The sequence below is a fragment of the Pristiophorus japonicus genome, unplaced genomic scaffold (assembly GCF_044704955.1).
Source record: "Pristiophorus japonicus isolate sPriJap1 unplaced genomic scaffold, sPriJap1.hap1 HAP1_SCAFFOLD_300, whole genome shotgun sequence".
Classification (NCBI taxonomy): Eukaryota; Metazoa; Chordata; class Chondrichthyes; family Pristiophoridae; genus Pristiophorus; species Pristiophorus japonicus.
Genome location: NW_027252780.1, coordinates 13,619 through 30,808, shown reverse-complemented (window position 1 = coordinate 30,808; position 17,190 = coordinate 13,619). Strand labels below are relative to the sequence as shown.

Here is a 17,190-nt window from a genome sequence, read left to right as displayed (position 1 = left end):
TATTTATGAACAGAGATACTGTCTGGAACAGTGGCTCTCAACCTTTTTGTATTCGCGGCACACTTTCGAATACTAGATTTTTTGGCGGCACACGTGAAGGGATTAAAAGGTGAACACAGGTTAAATAAAAGCAAGTTTCAGAAAATTTAAAAAACATTTTATTAATCACAGTATATGAAGATATTCAACATTGTACACATGTATATTATTAATTATTTTTTATTCTGAAAGTAACAATAACATAATAAACTATAATAATAATTCCTCACGTTAATTATAGATTAATTAGAATTTTAACGTGACACTTGAGCCTGACTTTTTTTAGTTATGTTACTCGTATTAGGGCATATAACCGATAAGGCGACTCTCATTCACGTTCAATTTCTCCAAGTTTATCCCATTTTTTTACATTTGATTTTCGTAAGAGTTGAGAACCCTAATTCACAGAGATATGATGTTGAAAACTGCATCAGAATTATCAAGGCTTTTTTTGATATTACAGGATATTTTTCTTCAATAGAAATCCAGAACTCATCAAGAGACATATCTGAATGTTTCATTTTAAGACCCCGGTCTGTAGAAATAGAAGTCAATTCTTCTTCTTGCAATGTAAGATCAAAATCTGACATACTAATTGGAGAAAATGGATTTTTTTACCCAATCACACTTCTCTACATCCAAAGATGGAAAATATTTTTTGATGTTCTCTTCCAGTGATGCCAAATGCTCGATCACTATAGGAGCAACCTTTTTAATACTGTGATTTGGTATCAAAGGGAACATTTCAAGATTGTTTTCTGTTGCTCTCTTTTTCCAGAGAGAAATTTTTCCTGAAAAGCTAATAGCTTGTCTGTAGAGGTGAGAATATTTACATTTGGCCCTTGCATACTGGTATTAACGCTGTTAAAACAATTAAATATACCTGACAAATATGCTAATTTAGCACACCACATTTCACTCTTAAGGTATTTGCAAAAGGTATCGTTTCCTTCTCTTTCAAAAATACTGAGAAGTCTTCTTTTAAGTTCAAATACACGACATAAGACTTTTCCCTTTGAAAGTCATCGTACCTCTGAATGCATCCATAGCTTTGCAGAGCTGTTTAAACAAGCGAGTTTTTGAAGAACCTGATATTATATAATTTACAATATTACCAACTTGATCTAACAAGATTTTAATTCTAGTGGTAATGTATTTGCAACAAGTGCTTCTCTATGCAAAAAGCAATGGGTGAATAAGATATTTGGATTATTTTTTTTGCGAGTGTAATGAATCCTTTGACACATCCGACCATAGATGGAGTACCGTCCGTGCAGATTCCAACACATGAGTCCCATGAAATTTTGAAGTCTTCCAAATATGAATTCACAGAATCAAACATGTCTTGACCTCTAGTATGTTCTGGAAGTTCTCTCCAGCACAGAAATTGGTGCAATATCTCGTTTTCATTAATGAAGTGAACAAATGATAATAATTGTGCTTTACCAATAATGTCGACGGACTCGTCCATTTGCAAAACAAAATTCGAGTTTGTAAGTTTCTGGGCTACATTTTCTTCAATGTTAGATGACATATCATTTATCCTTCTCCGAATTGTATCGACAGACAGCGGAATTTTTGCAATTTCTTGTTGCGCTTCATCACCAAGCTTTATTTTGACAATTTTACGATATGCAGGTAAAATCAGTGAGTGAGCTGTAGTATGAGACTGCATTTTCTGCACTATTAATTCAGCAACTTTTTACACTATCATTTAGATTCATTTTTCTGCAAGGTGCTGGTGCAATGCCCGACCCCTTCCGTGCTAAAGACATATATTTCTGATTCAATTGCCAACCAGAACTCCCTCAGTGAGACGGATGAGTGACGGACGCCCGGAGTGGTGTAAACATTGAAACATGTTTCAGAATTCGGAGAATTCAGTTGGTGCATCGACTGGATTTAACCGTCTCACATACCAGGAGGAAAACTGGAGCTGCTTCTGTTAAATGTGGTGCAGCATTGCCGGCAGAGCCCGGCTTTCTGTACATTGTTAGTTAGTAATGTGAGCAAAATATCACTCCGATCTTTGGGTGGTTTCACGTCAAACACTTGTATTATTAGTTTGGATATAATTAGTGCAGCACAAACATTACTGTGAAGGGTGTTGACGTGCTGCCAAATGACTGGAAGTAATATCAATGCTCCTGATCTTTCATGGTCCCACGGGAAATCTCCCGCAATTATAATTACGTTTTTCTCTTCAGCTCTCATCTCAGTCAGTTGGAGCCCTGTGTTCAGTGCCAAGAGTCAGCATCACTTCTCGGACAGAATGAGAGTTCCGTTTGTCGCCTATCCATTTTCCGTGTTACCACCAGTTCTACAGGCGGTAATGATTTACTATCCGATTATAGCAGCCGTGGGAATCCCCGGTAAGTGATTATATTCCGTTACTAATGTCGTGAATAAAGTTGGGATTAACTTTATTCCTGCTCTAATGTCAGTAATTATATTTTTAAACTATTCTTCTCAATTCAATTAAAAGGCTGAAAGTCAGTGACTGTATTTCCCGCTCTACCTTTTTAAGTGACTGATCATTTGGTGCCTTTCTAATATTCATTAACCCCCCGCATAATATATTCAGATTATTTCCCCCATGTAATGTCTTTCAAACTGGTTCGGTTTTATCTGAGAATCGTGCAATGAGTGATTCAATGGATTATTTTAATCCCATGTTTCCTGCCTGCTCTCCTTTCCCGTAACACTCGGTAATATCTGACAGATTATATGTTACTGAATATTCAGTGTGTTGTAAAATGCTCCATTGACTCCCGCTGTGGAGACAGACACTGACAGCCGATCATGGACATATACCTGGGAATTCGGACAGTCAGGACCGGGATTTGTTCAGTCCCGTTAATCAGAATCTACCCGCTGTTCTCGGTCTGGTTCCAGCAAAGTGCCGGATATTATTCCTGGTGATCACAATCCATGCCGAGAGTGGGATTGTGCTCCATGCAGGAACACAGACTCTCTCCCTCATCTTCTCCACTGACCGGTGACCAGCCTGTTCTCAGACTCGCCTTCACCCTCCCGGCGGAGATTGTTCTGCCTTCAGCCGGTGGGAGGCAGCTGGTTTCTGTCACATCCATTCCTGCAGCGGTACAGGTCAGACCGGGAATCCGTGCTGTGAGAGTGCGATTGAAACAAGGCAGCGGCGCTCCATGCAGCTGTCCTGGGATTGTCCACATTTAAAAACACGTTTTACATCCAATACCTGCATTTTAACCAAAGCACCGTCTCCATGCCGGGTCATGGTCCCTTTATACTAATCGCACACATTTATTGTTCAGACCAAACGCTTGCAGGGTGATATAACATCGACTGTCCCCTCAGTAAGTCTGTCCGCTCGGTTATCCACACACATTCACTTTAATTTCGCTTCAGATACTTACGGATAGAGGAATTTCTAGTCACATTTTCCCACCCGGTCTCCATATCACTTTATCGCCTCTTCCTCCAGCCACGGACTCAATCTACTTTGAATTCTGACACAGATTCTGCCTCAACCTCTATCCATGTAACTGAACTCCACCGCCTCCCCAATCCCTGTATAAAAAAGCTTCTCCCACTCTCTCTTCTCTCTGTTCCATTGTCTTCTATTTCACTTAGTTTCTACAGAGCCTCGTTCTGCAACACACATCTACTGGAATCAGTCTGCTTCTATCTACCTTCTTCCATCCTGTCAATAATTTTAAACACATCTGTCATATCGCCCTGTAATCTGTGTCTGTGTTACATTCCTCTAACTCACATTTACAGTTTATGTGGCAGAGCCCAGGGTATCGAACCAGTGTGTTTTATCACCCATTGTACCACTGACTAACTTTCCCACTTCAGTTGGGAAACTGAAATCTCACATTCTGTCTCCTGAGTTCCCAGAATCCTGTACTAATAAATTGCCTTGCATGTTTGTGTTTGAAGAAATATGACCAGCATTAAAGTCCAATATTACGGCTGTTGTTTTTAACACTCTGCAGAGTCTGTTTGAAGAGGTTACTCAATGAGAACAGTATGAAGTGAGTTGTCTCACTGTCCCGCTGACTCTCACAAATCTCAGAATCAATGCAGACTAATGCTCCTACTGCAAGCTTCGCCCCTGTATTACTAAGAGTATCTCTGACGACATCAGCTCACATGGTCCGTTGTAACATGCGCCCCACCAAGAGTCCCCATCATTTCTCAGAGATCAATACAGTTTGATTTATTGTATTACCATTTGCCGTGTTCCAGTTCTCGGCGTGGTAATTGGTGTTCCCGGTAACGTACTTAGTTTGTGAAGCAAAAGCGCCAAATTGTTATTTCCATTCAATATTGTGTCAGCTGCGGTAATTTTAACTGTAAATATGATCAGTACTCGGTGCATTGGAATGGCTGTTCCCATCGTCTAAAATTGCATTTCAGTGTCAGTTAAGTCCCTGCTTTGATAATGTATTTCAGTTATTAGTCATAAAAATGGGAACCCACGTAATTAGCGGTAATCTTACGACTTGGATCGATAATTGGTTGCACGGAAGGAACCACAGAATAGGAATAAATGTAAAGCGGATTTTGGCTTTTATCACAAGGGGGAAGATATTTACAACTGAGGAAGTGCTGTTCTCGCTGTACAGAGATTTGTTCAGATCCCATTTGGAATATATACGTTTAGTTTTGGGCAACATATCGCAGGATAGATGGATTGGCCTTCGAGGGGTTTCAGCACAAGTTAACCAGACTGATACCACGGTTGAAAGCATTCAAATATGAGGAAAGTTTACCTAACTTTGCCTTGCATTCCATTGTGTTTAGAAGGGTGAAACGTGATATAACCGAGCTATTTAAATAGATAAAGGTGTTCGATCGTGTCGGCACAGAAACTGTTTCCTATGGCGGTGTAATCTAAACCAGAAGGCATTATCTTAAAATTGGAGCTCGGCCATTTAGGAGTGAAATCACGAAATAGTTTCTCACACAAAGTCGAGGAGAAATCTAAAACTCGTTCTCCCAAAATTCTGTCAATTAATGGTCAGTTGTAATTTTACAGACTCTGATCGATAGATTTGTTAAGGTCAGGGTATCAAGGGATATGGAACTAAGACGGTAATTGGAGTTAGGGTGCCGATCACCCATGGTCTACTGGAATGGTGGAAAAGGCTTGTGGGGCAGAATGGTCTAATCATGCGTTCCTATACGTCAAGCACCAGAGTCATCATTTCTGCAATGAGATTTCCGGTAATCGCAGGTCCAATTTCAGTGTATCTGTATGTTCTACAGGAAAAAATGTCCGATGATATTATTGCAGCCCATAGAGTTTCCAGCACTCATTTTAACAGGTTACCGATTGCATAAATCCGTGTCTCGCTGTATTATCTGGAGGGCCTGGTCATTGTTCTGTCGGTCCTGAGATGATTATTTGTCAGATTTGGGTCACTATCGGAAATTCCGAGAATATCTGTCCTCCATTCCCTCCAAACTTTGCGAGATGTTTGTTGATATTACAATGTTTTTAAATCTCCAACTCAAAATCTAACATTGTTTTACATGGAATGTCTCGGAGCAATGCGGTTCTCAGTGAGAATGAGCCCTGTATTATCACACTGGGATGTCGTTAGAGTGTGAAATTGTTTCAGTTAATCGTTAGCAGCGTCAGGAACCCCTCGCTAATGTTCTCCTCTTTGCATGCTCTGGTTAAATTATCTACCTCGCCTTTAAATGTAACAGCTGGGGCTCCCATCTGAATCAGACGTTTATGGGTTTGACACCCTGTCGAAAATCTAGGCTCACATTCGTATGACTTTCCCATGGCAGTGTTTTCGAATAAAGCAAATCTTAGCCAACTTTACCAACTAGATGTTGTGTTTCTGGATCTTGCTGAGTGCATATATATAGACATTTAGTTACATGACAAGGTATGGTACGAAGTTGTAGAAACCATCTTCTGACAAACAGTGAAGGTGCATATTAACTTTGCTAGACTGTAACAAACAAGTGTTTTATTGCACGCCAATTCTGGGAAATACGGCTGTGGTTTCAAGCAATTCCTGAAACCACAGTGTTGATGTATTTATTCAGAGCTGAATTCGTGCACCAAGCACAGTTATACCCTGTGGCCGCAAATTTCATTTTTAAACATTTGCAGTCAATGACAATGATATTTCTGCAGCCATCAATCTCCCCAAATATCCCCTCACCATCACCTTTGATGCCCTATTTCCTATTAAAACAATTAATCTCTCTCACCCTGGCCTTTCCCCTGGTACGGCCCTCATTCTCGCTCACTCAAGTACAAGGGCCGCAGACTTGTACGGATATGTCGGACAACTGATTTAACCATTCTACGCCAGGTTTGGCTGGACTGCATAAAGTATTATCGGGCCCTACACGTGTCTGCTAAAACTGCTCACTATTCCAACATCATTCTAGAATGGAAATATAACCCCCGGCTACTATTCTCGACTGTTAACCTTCTTGTGAAACCCCACTCCCCTGTCTCCACCACACTCACCTCCAACAACAAGTGTGAGTAGCTCATGGAATTATTTGTCTCAAAGATTGAGAACATCCAATCAGCTGCCTCTGCCACTTCTCTTCCTTCCTCGAGCCCAACGAGTCAAACTTCCCTTAAGTTTCCACCCTGCCCGAGCCATGAAGTCGCATCTCTCTCTATTCTCTCCCTGATCTGCCCCTCTTGACCTCTCCATACTCATCTTATCTATGAGACCCACTTCCTGCTCACTTGACCCTATTCCCACCAAGCCGCTGACCAGCCAACTTCCTTTTCTGACTCCCGTGTTAGCTGACACAGTTAAAGGTACTCTCAGCTCAGGTCCTCTTCTCTCCTTCAAATCTACCGTCATCACCCCTCTCCTCAAAAAAACATTGACACTATTCAGCTTGCAAGCTACCGCCCCCTCTCCAACCTCAATGTCCACTCCCAAGTCCTTGAACATGGTGTCGCCTCCCGGAACTCCATGTTTTAATCCCTTTAGTCTGGTTTCCACCAAGCCACGCGACTGAAACAGCTCTCATCAAAGTCACAAAATTCATCCTTTGTGATATTGACAAAAGTAACCTTTTCCTCCTCAACATTCTCGACATGTCCGCAACCTTTGATATAGTTGAGTAGTACATGTTCCTCCAATGCCTCTCCACCACCCTCCAGCTGGGGGGGACTGCACTCACCTTGTTCCATCCATATCTCCCTAATTGTAGCCAGAAAATCACCTGCATTCGCTTATATTCCCACGATCAAATCGTTGCATATCGTGTTCCCCAAGGGTCTATCCTTGGCACCCTCGCATTTCTCCACTATATGCTGCCTCTTGACATCATCCGAAAACACAGCGTCAGTCTCCACATGTAGACTGATGATACCAAGCTCCATCACACCACCACTTCTTTCACCCCTCCAATGTCTCTAAATTTACAGATTGCTTGTCCGACATCCAGTACTGGATGAGCAGAACATATTTCTCATTAAATATTGGGAAGACCAACGACATTCTCTTTGGTTCCTGCCACAAACCGTGTTCCCTAACCATCGACTCGATCCCTCTCCCATGCTTCTGTCTGTGACTGAAGCAGACAGTTCGCAAACTCGGTGTCCTGTAGAAAGTGAAATGATCTTCTGGCCACATATCTGCGATATGACATTGCCCGTCTTCGCTCCTGCCTCAGCTCCTCTGCTGCTGAAACCCTCATCCATGCCTTTATTACCTCTAGTTTGTACAGCTCCAACACTCTCCTCGCTGACCTCCTACATTCTACCCTATGTAAACTTGAGTTCATTCAAAACTCGCCAGTGCATTTCCAATCTCACAAGAAATCCCACCTGTGCTCGCTGAGCGACACTGATCCCGGTTCAACAATACCTCGGCTTTAAACTTCTCCTTCTGTGCAAATCCCTCCATGGTCTCGTCCCTCGCTATCTCTGTAATCTGCTTTAGCATCGCAAACACCCAAGATGTCTGCGCTCCTCAAATTCTACCCTCTTGTGTATCCCTGATTATAACTGCTCAACCATTGGTGGCCGTGCCTTCAGCTGTCCGAGCCCTGAGCTCTGGAACAGCCTCCCTAAATCCTCACCGCCTCTATACCTCCCTTTCTTCCTTGAAGACAGTGCTTATAACCTCCCTCTGACCAAACTTTTGGTCATCGGTCGTAATTTATTCTTATGTGGCTCAGTGCCAAATTTATTTGTTATGTCTTGTCACACTCCTGTGAAGCACCTCGGGAAGTTTTATAAAGGCGCTATATAAGTAGAAATTATTGTTGTTGTTGAAATAATGTTCCAATTGTTGAATTAATTAAGTGGTTTGAAAATTACTGAACAGGGGACATGATTTTAGCAACTTTTATGAGGTTGTATAGTTCAGATACATAAATTACTGACAGATTTGGCCATTTGCTAAGACAGGCGGAAATATTTTCTCCTGATATCTTCGCCATTATTTCATGCAGCTCACCAGCTAACAACTCTGTGGAGCACCGTCACCACATGGACTGCAGCGGTTCAAGAAGGAGGCCCACCTCCGTCTTGTAAACAGCACAGGACGGCCCATCTCTTGTGTTTGATTCAGAGTTACTTTGTCTATTTTTTTCTGTAGATTTATATTATACTTCTGTATCCGTGGTAACCACACGCCGCCCCCACCCCACATACCACACACCCATACTTAACTGTATTAATCTTATATACCCATGTGATTTAATTTCCAGCTAAGACTGTATTGTCTAAACACAGTTGAACGGGAATGCAGTTAATTATTTCTACACCAGCCGCCTTATCTTGTTCAGGATATCTTTTCAGTGCCGATGTTTCTTTTGTATATGTAGTCTCTCTCTCATAGAAACATAGAAACATAGAAAATAGGTGCAGGAGTAGGCCATTCAGCCCTTCTAGCCTGCACCGCCATTCAATGAGTTCATGGCTGAACATGAAACTTCAGTACCCCCTTCCTGCTTTCTCGCCATAACCCTTGATCCCCCGAGTAGTAAGGACTTCATCTAACTCCCTTTTGAATATATTTAGTGAATTGGCCTTAACTACTTTCTGTGGTAGAGAATTCCACAGGTTCACCACTCTCTGGGTGAAGAAGTTTCTCCTCATCTCGGTGCTAAATGGCTTACCCCTTATCCTTAGACTGTGACCCCTGGTTCTGGACTTCCCCAACATTGGGAACATTCTTCCTGCATCTAACATCGCTCTCTGCCTGTCTCTATTTCTTTACAAATGAACACATGGAGCTCTTTACGTATATCAAGTTGGAACAACTGCTATATGTCACACTATCCTGCACACCAAAGGAATCCGAATCAAACACTTCTGAGCATATCTTACATTGTTGATAGATTGTGCTGGAAGCTCAGGTACATATAATGTCCCACATCCCCTGGGATGTATTTTCCGCCAGTCTTTCTCACCAGAGACAGATTCTCCATATTGCTATGTGCCGGATTAATATTAAAGATGGATTCTGCCAATTCAGAGCTAAGACCTTACCACGGAGCCTTTCTGAAGCTGAATCTCGGCAGGTATCTCCTGGGCTGGACTGCAGCCTCTATTGTCACTTGTACTGTATCTTTGCTTCGGTCTAGAGATCGCCACCTACAACTCCCTCTGAAGTTTGCTGCATTATTAGAGGCGTCAAAAGCGAGGAGAAGATTATGCCCCTTGTGCCATTGTGCACTTTGGAATGTATATTTTTCCTAGGATTACAGAAGAAGGTGCAAGATAAGGTTGTTTTTTCATGATCACATCTGAACTTCTCCCCCTTGTGATTATTGTTAGAGTTTGTCCAGATGGGGGTTGCACTGTACAAGGCACCAATGTAAAGACCTGCGACTGCCAGCCAAGAAGTCAGTTGATCAGATTAAATGTTCATCTGGTGGATTATAAACGTAACTGTTGCAACTTGGTTGAGTTGAAACATACCAACTCCCCTATTATCGTGGTGTTTGACAGTAGTTTGTCCAAAGGTCTTTACTCATCGCCTCCAGTCTGCGAATACAACATGAGAACTCTGAGCCATTCCGTACCCACACCTTGTATCCGCTCCCCTTTCCTGTCCACGAACCCAAATCCCGCATTTTTGTCTCAGCCTCGGTTGTTCCCCTTTAGTATTCACTGCATTTCGGTCAGGCGTTATTCTCACCGCTCCCCAAACATCTCCCAATTTAGAATTGACCATTCATGACTTATTCTCAAATAGTTTTCTGTTCATTTCTTCCTCTGTCACTGAACTGCTACTTTTCACAATTATCCATAACTCATTCTCACACTGTCCATTTATTCATACATTTAAATGGCCAGTAGTTTACTCGGATCTCCGGTGGATTTCTACACCACTTTCTCCGAAGTTGCAGTGGCAGAAGGGTAACAGCTCCGAGGAAATTTCCAGAGTCTATTTGTCTATTCTATACTCTTTGAGAATCGTTTATTTTCGGGTAGTTACCCCACACTCACAGATATTTAACATTGCAATTGTATGTTAAAATCCTGTTCTGCTAGACAATTCTAGCAGCGGTAAAGAGTTCAGTTCCAGTCCCCAGATCCTGCAGTAAAGTACATTTCACACCAAATCCTGTGTAACTGGCTCCCTTGCTGTAACCTGACGGCTGATTCCCTGTTCCTGTGTGTTTCCCTTTTACAGCTAATGTGGTGACGATTGTGATCCTGTCCCGGGGAAAGTGCGGTCTCTCCAGATGTATCACTCGCTACCTGGTGGCCATGGCAGCGGCGGATCTACTGGTCATTATCACTGATGTGATTCTGGTTCGGATTGATGATTATTATTTCCCGACTACCTTCCTGCACATCACACCTGTGTGTTCCTTCCTCCGAGTGCTGGTTCGTGCAGTCACCGATATTTCTGTCTGGTTAACCATCGCTTTCACTTTCGATCGTTTTGTTACCATTTGTTGCCAGAAGCTGAGGACTAAATATTGCACCGAGAAAACTGCATCCCTGGTTATAGGAACCGTGTGCCTGCTGTTCTGTGTAAAAAACATCCCCTGGTTCTTTATATATGAACCCTTCTATACAATCGACAATGTACCCTGGGGCTGTAATGTAAAACCCGAGTATTACACTGTAACTGCTTGGGTAACATTTGACTGGATTAACCGCTGTTTAACCCCACTGCTCCCAATATTCCTGATATTGCTGCTCAATGCTCTGACTGTAGGATACATTTTGGCGGCAAGCAGAGTCCGCAGGAGGCTGAGGGGCAGCAAGAAAGATGTGAATCACAATGATCCGGAGATGGAGAACCGAAGGAAATCCATCATCTTACTCTTCGCTATATCCGGTAACTTCATACTGCTCTGGACAACCTATGTGATATATTTCTTATTATACCGAATTACAAACCAGTATTATTCTACAAGTTTCAATGACCCGATGTATATTGCAGACTATACCAGCTACATGCTGCTGCTTTTGAGCTGCTGTACAAACACGTGTATTTATGCAGTAACCCAGACTAAATTCAGAGATGAGCTGAAAAATGGGTTTAAGTATCCTCTGAGAATATTATTTAATTTAGTTCAGGAAAGAAAAGTTCAGAGCAATTCCCAACATTAGACCTGCATTACATCACATATCGTATCCTGAGTTATATTTTACCTGAACCTCAGCAGGCTACAACTCAGGCCCAGGCTTCTTCAGACATAACACTGGGCAATATCTGACAAGTCCTGCGGTTTCCTATGTAAGTGTCTGTGAACAAGGGAGAAGACCATTATGTAGACAGTGGGTTATAATAGAGGTAGCAGTTTAATTGGATTAAATCATGCTCCTGGACACAAAGAGATACAAGTCCCAGCATTGAGGTTTAGGATGTTGTGACCATGGAATGTTTATTGCCGGATGAACATCAGAACACGTGGTTACCCCAGGGGAGTGTAAAAGGAGAATACACCTTTCGATTTAATAGCTGAAGAATATCAGGAAGTGAATGATAACTGTGTAGGTTTTTGAGTGTGGAAAATCCTGGAGAATAATAAACCGATCATTATATCAATCAGCATGTATTGTCTTTGAAAGTTTACATTCTCCAGTTCACGAACAGCTTCTCCATCACCTGCGGCTCTGTGGAATTTATTGGAACTGAAGTGATGTTAATTCCGGAGGTGAGTCTATTGTCCTGGTGTCTGTGAACGGTGGTGTTTCCAGCAGCGAGTCCCCTTTCCCACTGTCTATGTACAATGGTGTTTGCAGAGTAACAACACCACTGGCAATGAGAACCAGTAGCACGGTGTGTGAACAGCTGCAGACTCTTCTCAGGAAGAAATGACCCAGGTGGCCATTGCCTGCTGTCAGATATCTGTGACCACAGGTCAGATTGGGTACTGTGACAGCAATGTGATTCTAACCTTGTGAACAGTAAAATAGTGTCACATTCATCGAGTTCTCCTTCACCGAAAACATACTGAGGCTCACTTTCTGCAGGAAATCACCACCATTGTCCTCACTCATTTGCTGCATATCCGGTATCAGGGTCCAGTGATCCAGACCCAGCTGAAGTGTGTGTGAATGTGAGGCTCAGTGTGTGAGGGACCAGTCTCAGGGTCCAGTGATCCAGACCCAGCTGAAGTGTGTGTGAATGTGAGGCTCAGTGTGTGAGGGACCAGCCTCAGGGCCCAGTGATCCAGACCCAGCTGAAGTGTGTGTGAATGTGAGGGTCAGTGTGTGAGGGACCAGGCTCAGGGTCCAGTGATCCAGACCCAGCTGAACTGTGTGTGAATGTGAGGCTCAGTGTGTGAGGGACCAGTCTCAGGGTCTAGTGATCCAGACCCAGCTGAAGTGTGTGTGAATGTGAGGCTCAGTGTGTGAGGGGCCAGTCTCAGGGTCCAGTGATCCAGACCCAGCTGCAGTGTGTGTGAATGTGAGGCTCAGTGTGTGAGGGACCAGTCTCAGGGTCCAGTGATCCAGACCCAGCTGCAGTGTGTGTGAATGTGAGGCTCAGTGTGTGAGGGACCAGTCTCAGGGTCCAGTGATCCAGACCCAGCTGAAGTGTGTGTGAATGTGAGGCTCAGTGTGTGAGGGACCAGTCTCAGGGTCCAGTGATCCAGACCCAGCTGAAGTGTGTGTGAATGTGAGGCTCAGTGTGTGAGGTACCAGTCTCAGGGTCCAGTGATCCAGACCCAGCTGAAGTGTGTGTGAATGGGAGGCTCAGTGTGTGAGGGACCAGTCTCAGGGTCCAGTGATCCAGACCCAGCTGAAGTGTGTGTGAATGTGAGGCTCAGTGTGTGAGGGACCAGTCTCAGGGTCCAGTGATCCAGATATGGAAATGTATTTTTATCTAAGCTGATACCATACGGTATTTGTGTGCCCTTTGCAATATATATATATCAAAATGGAGTCCTGGCCCTTCCAGAACTTTCTGCATTTTCGCAGTCAGCTTGCATAAACAGCTAAACCTGGTTTGAGATGGCTGATGGCCATCAGACAGCTAGGAGACAAGTCCTGCTGAGACAAGTAACCCCCCCATGGTGCTCTCCTATTGTCCACATTACAGAAGTTCCATGTCACCCCACCCTTATCTTCAAGCCATTATCTCTTTCCGAGACCTCATCCATTTGATGCAAACAGATAAACTGACCAGGGAATTGAACTTTCCTGACACAATACAAGACAGGTGATAGCCCATTACCTATGACTCATGGAGTAATGGCCGGCTGGCCAACTGAGAACCCTGACAAAAGGAAATATCTGGATACCATGTCAGGACCAGGATATAGTAATTAACTCTTTATCTGTAGTCACTGACTGTGAGACAGAGCAATACACAGGGAGAGGCCAGAACTTGGGTTTTACTGTATAAATATCTTGTTAAACTGAACCATTTCGGAGGTGTTCACTTAGCCCTTGACTGAGTGTAAGCTGCCCCTTGCGAGCAAGTAAATTAAAGAAACTTCTGCCGGAGCTGTAAGTGTCGGAGTCATTCTTTTCGGAGGTCGAGATTTCGACACCCCTCACCCCGGGACACTCTCCCCTCCCCCCGGGACACTCTCCCCCTCCCCCGGGACACTCTCCCCTCCCCTCCCCCCGGGACACTCTCCCCTCCCCCCGGGACACTCTCCCCTCCCCCTGAGACACTCTCCCCCTCCCCCGGGACACTCTCCCCACCCCCCGGGACACTCTCCCCCTCCCCCGGGACACTCTCCCCCTCCCCCGGGACACTCTCCCCTTCCCCCGGGACACTCTCCCTTCCCCCGGGACACTCTCCCCTCTCCCCGGGACACTCTCCCCCTCCCCCGGGACACTCTCCCCTCTCCCCGGGACACACTCCCCTCCCCCGGGACACTCTCCCTTCCCCCGGGACACTCTCCTCCTCCACCGGGACACTCTCCCCCTCCCCCGGGACACTCTCCCCCTCCCCCGGGACACTCTCCCTTCCCCCGGGACACTCTCCCCTCCCCCCGGGACACTCTCCCCCTCCCCCGGGACACTCTCCCCTCTCCCCGGGACACTCTCCCCTCCCCCCGGGACACTCTCCCCCTCCCCCGGGACACTATCCCCCTCCCCCGGGACACTCTCCCTTCCCCCGGGACACTCTCCCCTCCCCCCGCGACACTCTCCCCTCCCCTCGGGACACTCTCCCCCTCCCCCGGGACACTCTCCCCTCCGCCTGAGACACTCTCCCCTCCCCCCGGGACACTCTCCCCTCCTCCCGGGACACTATCGCCTCCCCCTGAGACACTCTCCCCTCCCCCCGGGACACTCTCCCCTCCTCCCGGGACACTATCGCCTCCCCCCGGGACACTATCCACTCCCCTCGGGACACTATCCCCTCCCCTCGGGACATTCTCCCCTCCCCCCCGGACACTCTCCCCTCCCCCAGGACACTCTCCCCTCCCCCTGGGACACTCTCCCCTCCTCATGAGACACTGCCCCTCCCCCCGGGACACTCTCCCCTCCCCCCGAGACACTCACCCCTCCCCCCGAGACACTCTCCTCTCCCCTCCCCCTGAAACACTCTCCCCTCCCCCTGAGACACTCACCCCACTTCCCGAGACACTCTCCCCTCCCCCCGAGACACTCTCCCCTCCCCCCGAGACACTCTCCTCTCCCCCCGAGACACTCTGCCCTCCCCCGAGACACTCTCCCCTCCCCCCCGGGACACTCTCCCCTCCCCTCCCCCCGGGACAATCTCTCCTCCCCACGGGACAAACTCCCCTCCCCTCGGGACACGCTCCCCTCCCCCCGGGACACTCTCCCCTCCCCCTGAGACACTCTCCCCTCCCCTCGGGTCACACTCTCCTCCCCCCGGGACAATCTCCCTCCCCCCCGGGACACTCTCCCCTCCCCCCGGGACACTCTCCCCTCCCCCCGGGACACTCTCCCCTCCCCCCGGGACACTCTCCCCTCACCTCCCACCGAGACACTCTCCACTCCACTCCCCCCGAGACACTCTCCCCACCCCTCCCCCCGAGACACTCTCCCCTCCCCCCGAGACACTCTCCCCTCCCCCTCGGGACACTCTACCCTCCCCCCAGGACACTTTCCCTTCCCCCCGAGGCACTCTCCCCTCCCCCCGGGACACTCTCCCCTCCCCCTGAGACACTCTCCCCTCCCCAGAGACACTCGACCCTCCCCCCGAGACACTCTCCCTCCTCCCGAGACACTCTCCCCTCCCCCCAGAGACTCGACCCTCCCCCCGAGACACTCTCCCCTCCCCCCGGGACACTCTCCCCTCCCCCTGAGACACTCTTCCCTCCCCCCGAGACACTCTCCCCTCCCCCCGGGACATTCTCCCCTTAACCCGGGACACTCTCCCCTTCCCCCGGGACACACTCCCCTCCCCCCGAGAGACTCGAGCCTCCCCCCGAGACACTCTCCGCTCCCCCCGAGTCACTCTCTCCTCCCCCCGAGACACTCTCCACGCCCCCGAGACACTCTCCACTCCCCCTGAGACACTCTCCCCTCCCCCCGGGACACTCTCCCCTCCTCCCGGGACACTCTCCCTTCCCCCCGGGACACTCTCCCCTCCTCCCGGGACACTATCGCCTCCCCCCGGGACACTCTCCCCTCCCCTCGGGACACTATCCCCTCCCCTCGGGACATTCTCCCCTCCCCCCCGGACACTCTCCCCTCCCCCTAGGACACTCTCCCCTCCCACTGGGACACTCTCCCCTCCTCATGAGACACTCTCCCCTCCCCCCGGGACAATCTCCCCTCCCCCCGAGACACTCTCCCCTCCCCCCGAGACACACTCCCCTCCCGCTGAGACACTCTCCCCTCACACCGAAACAATCTCACCTGCCCCCAAGACACTCTCCTCTCCCCCTGAGATACTCTCCCCTCCCTCTGAGACACTGGCCCCTCCCCCTGAGACACTCACCCCACTCCCCGAGACACTCTCCCCTCCCCACGAGACACTCTCCCCTCCCCCCGAGACACTCTCCTCTCCCCCCGAGACACTCTCCCCTCCCCCAAGACACTCTCCCCTCCCCCCCGGGACACTCTCCCCTCCCCTCCCCCCGGGACAATCTCTCCTCCCCACGGGACACACTCCCCTCCCCTCGGGTCACACTCTCCTCCCCCCAGGACACTCTCCCTTCCCCCCGGGACACTCTCCCCTCCCCCCGGGACACTCTCCCCTCCCCCCGGGACACTCTCCCCTCCCCTCCCCCCGAGACACTCTCCCCTCCCCCCGAGAGACTCGACCCTCCCCCCGAGACACTCTCCGCTCCCCCCGAGTCACTCTCTCCTCCCCCCGAGACACTCTCCACTCCCCCGAGACACTCTCCACTCCCCCTGAGACACTCTCCCCTCCCCCCGGGACACTCTCCCCTCCTCCCGGGACACTCTCCCTTCCCCCCGGGACACTCACCCCTCCTCCCGGGACACTATCGCCTCCCCCCGGGACACTCTCCCCTCCCCTCGGGACACTATCCCCTCCCCTCGGGACATTCTCCCCTCCCCCCCGGACACTCTCCCCTCCCCCTAGGACACTCTCCCCTCCCACTGGGACACTCTCCCCTCCTCATGAGACACTCTCCCCTCCCCCCGGGACACTCTCCCCTCCTCCCGAGACACTCTCCCCTCCCCCCGAGACACACTCCCCTCCCGCTGAGACACTCTCCCCTCCCCCCGAAACACTCTCCCCTCCCCCCAAGACACTCTCCTCTCCCCCTGAGATACTCTCCCCTCCCTCTGAGACA

The 17,190-nt window shown here is 48.1% G+C and overlaps 1 protein-coding gene across 1 annotated transcript in view; it reads left to right on the top strand.

The window, feature by feature from the left end:
• The window catches only part of LOC139249290 (probable G-protein coupled receptor 139), a gene marked incomplete at its 3' end in the record, with an annotated part of 98,320 nt that extends 86,167 nt beyond the window's left edge, over positions 1-12,153 (top strand). Inside the window, exons 4-6 of the mRNA XM_070872287.1 lie at positions 2,259-2,411; positions 10,674-11,566; positions 12,082-12,153. Coding sequence (XP_070728388.1) covers positions 2,259-2,411; positions 10,674-11,566; positions 12,082-12,153 — 1,118 coding nt within the window. The remainder of the gene's footprint in view (positions 1-2,258; positions 2,412-10,673; positions 11,567-12,081) is intronic.
• Between the last annotated feature and the right edge of the window lie 5,037 nt (positions 12,154-17,190).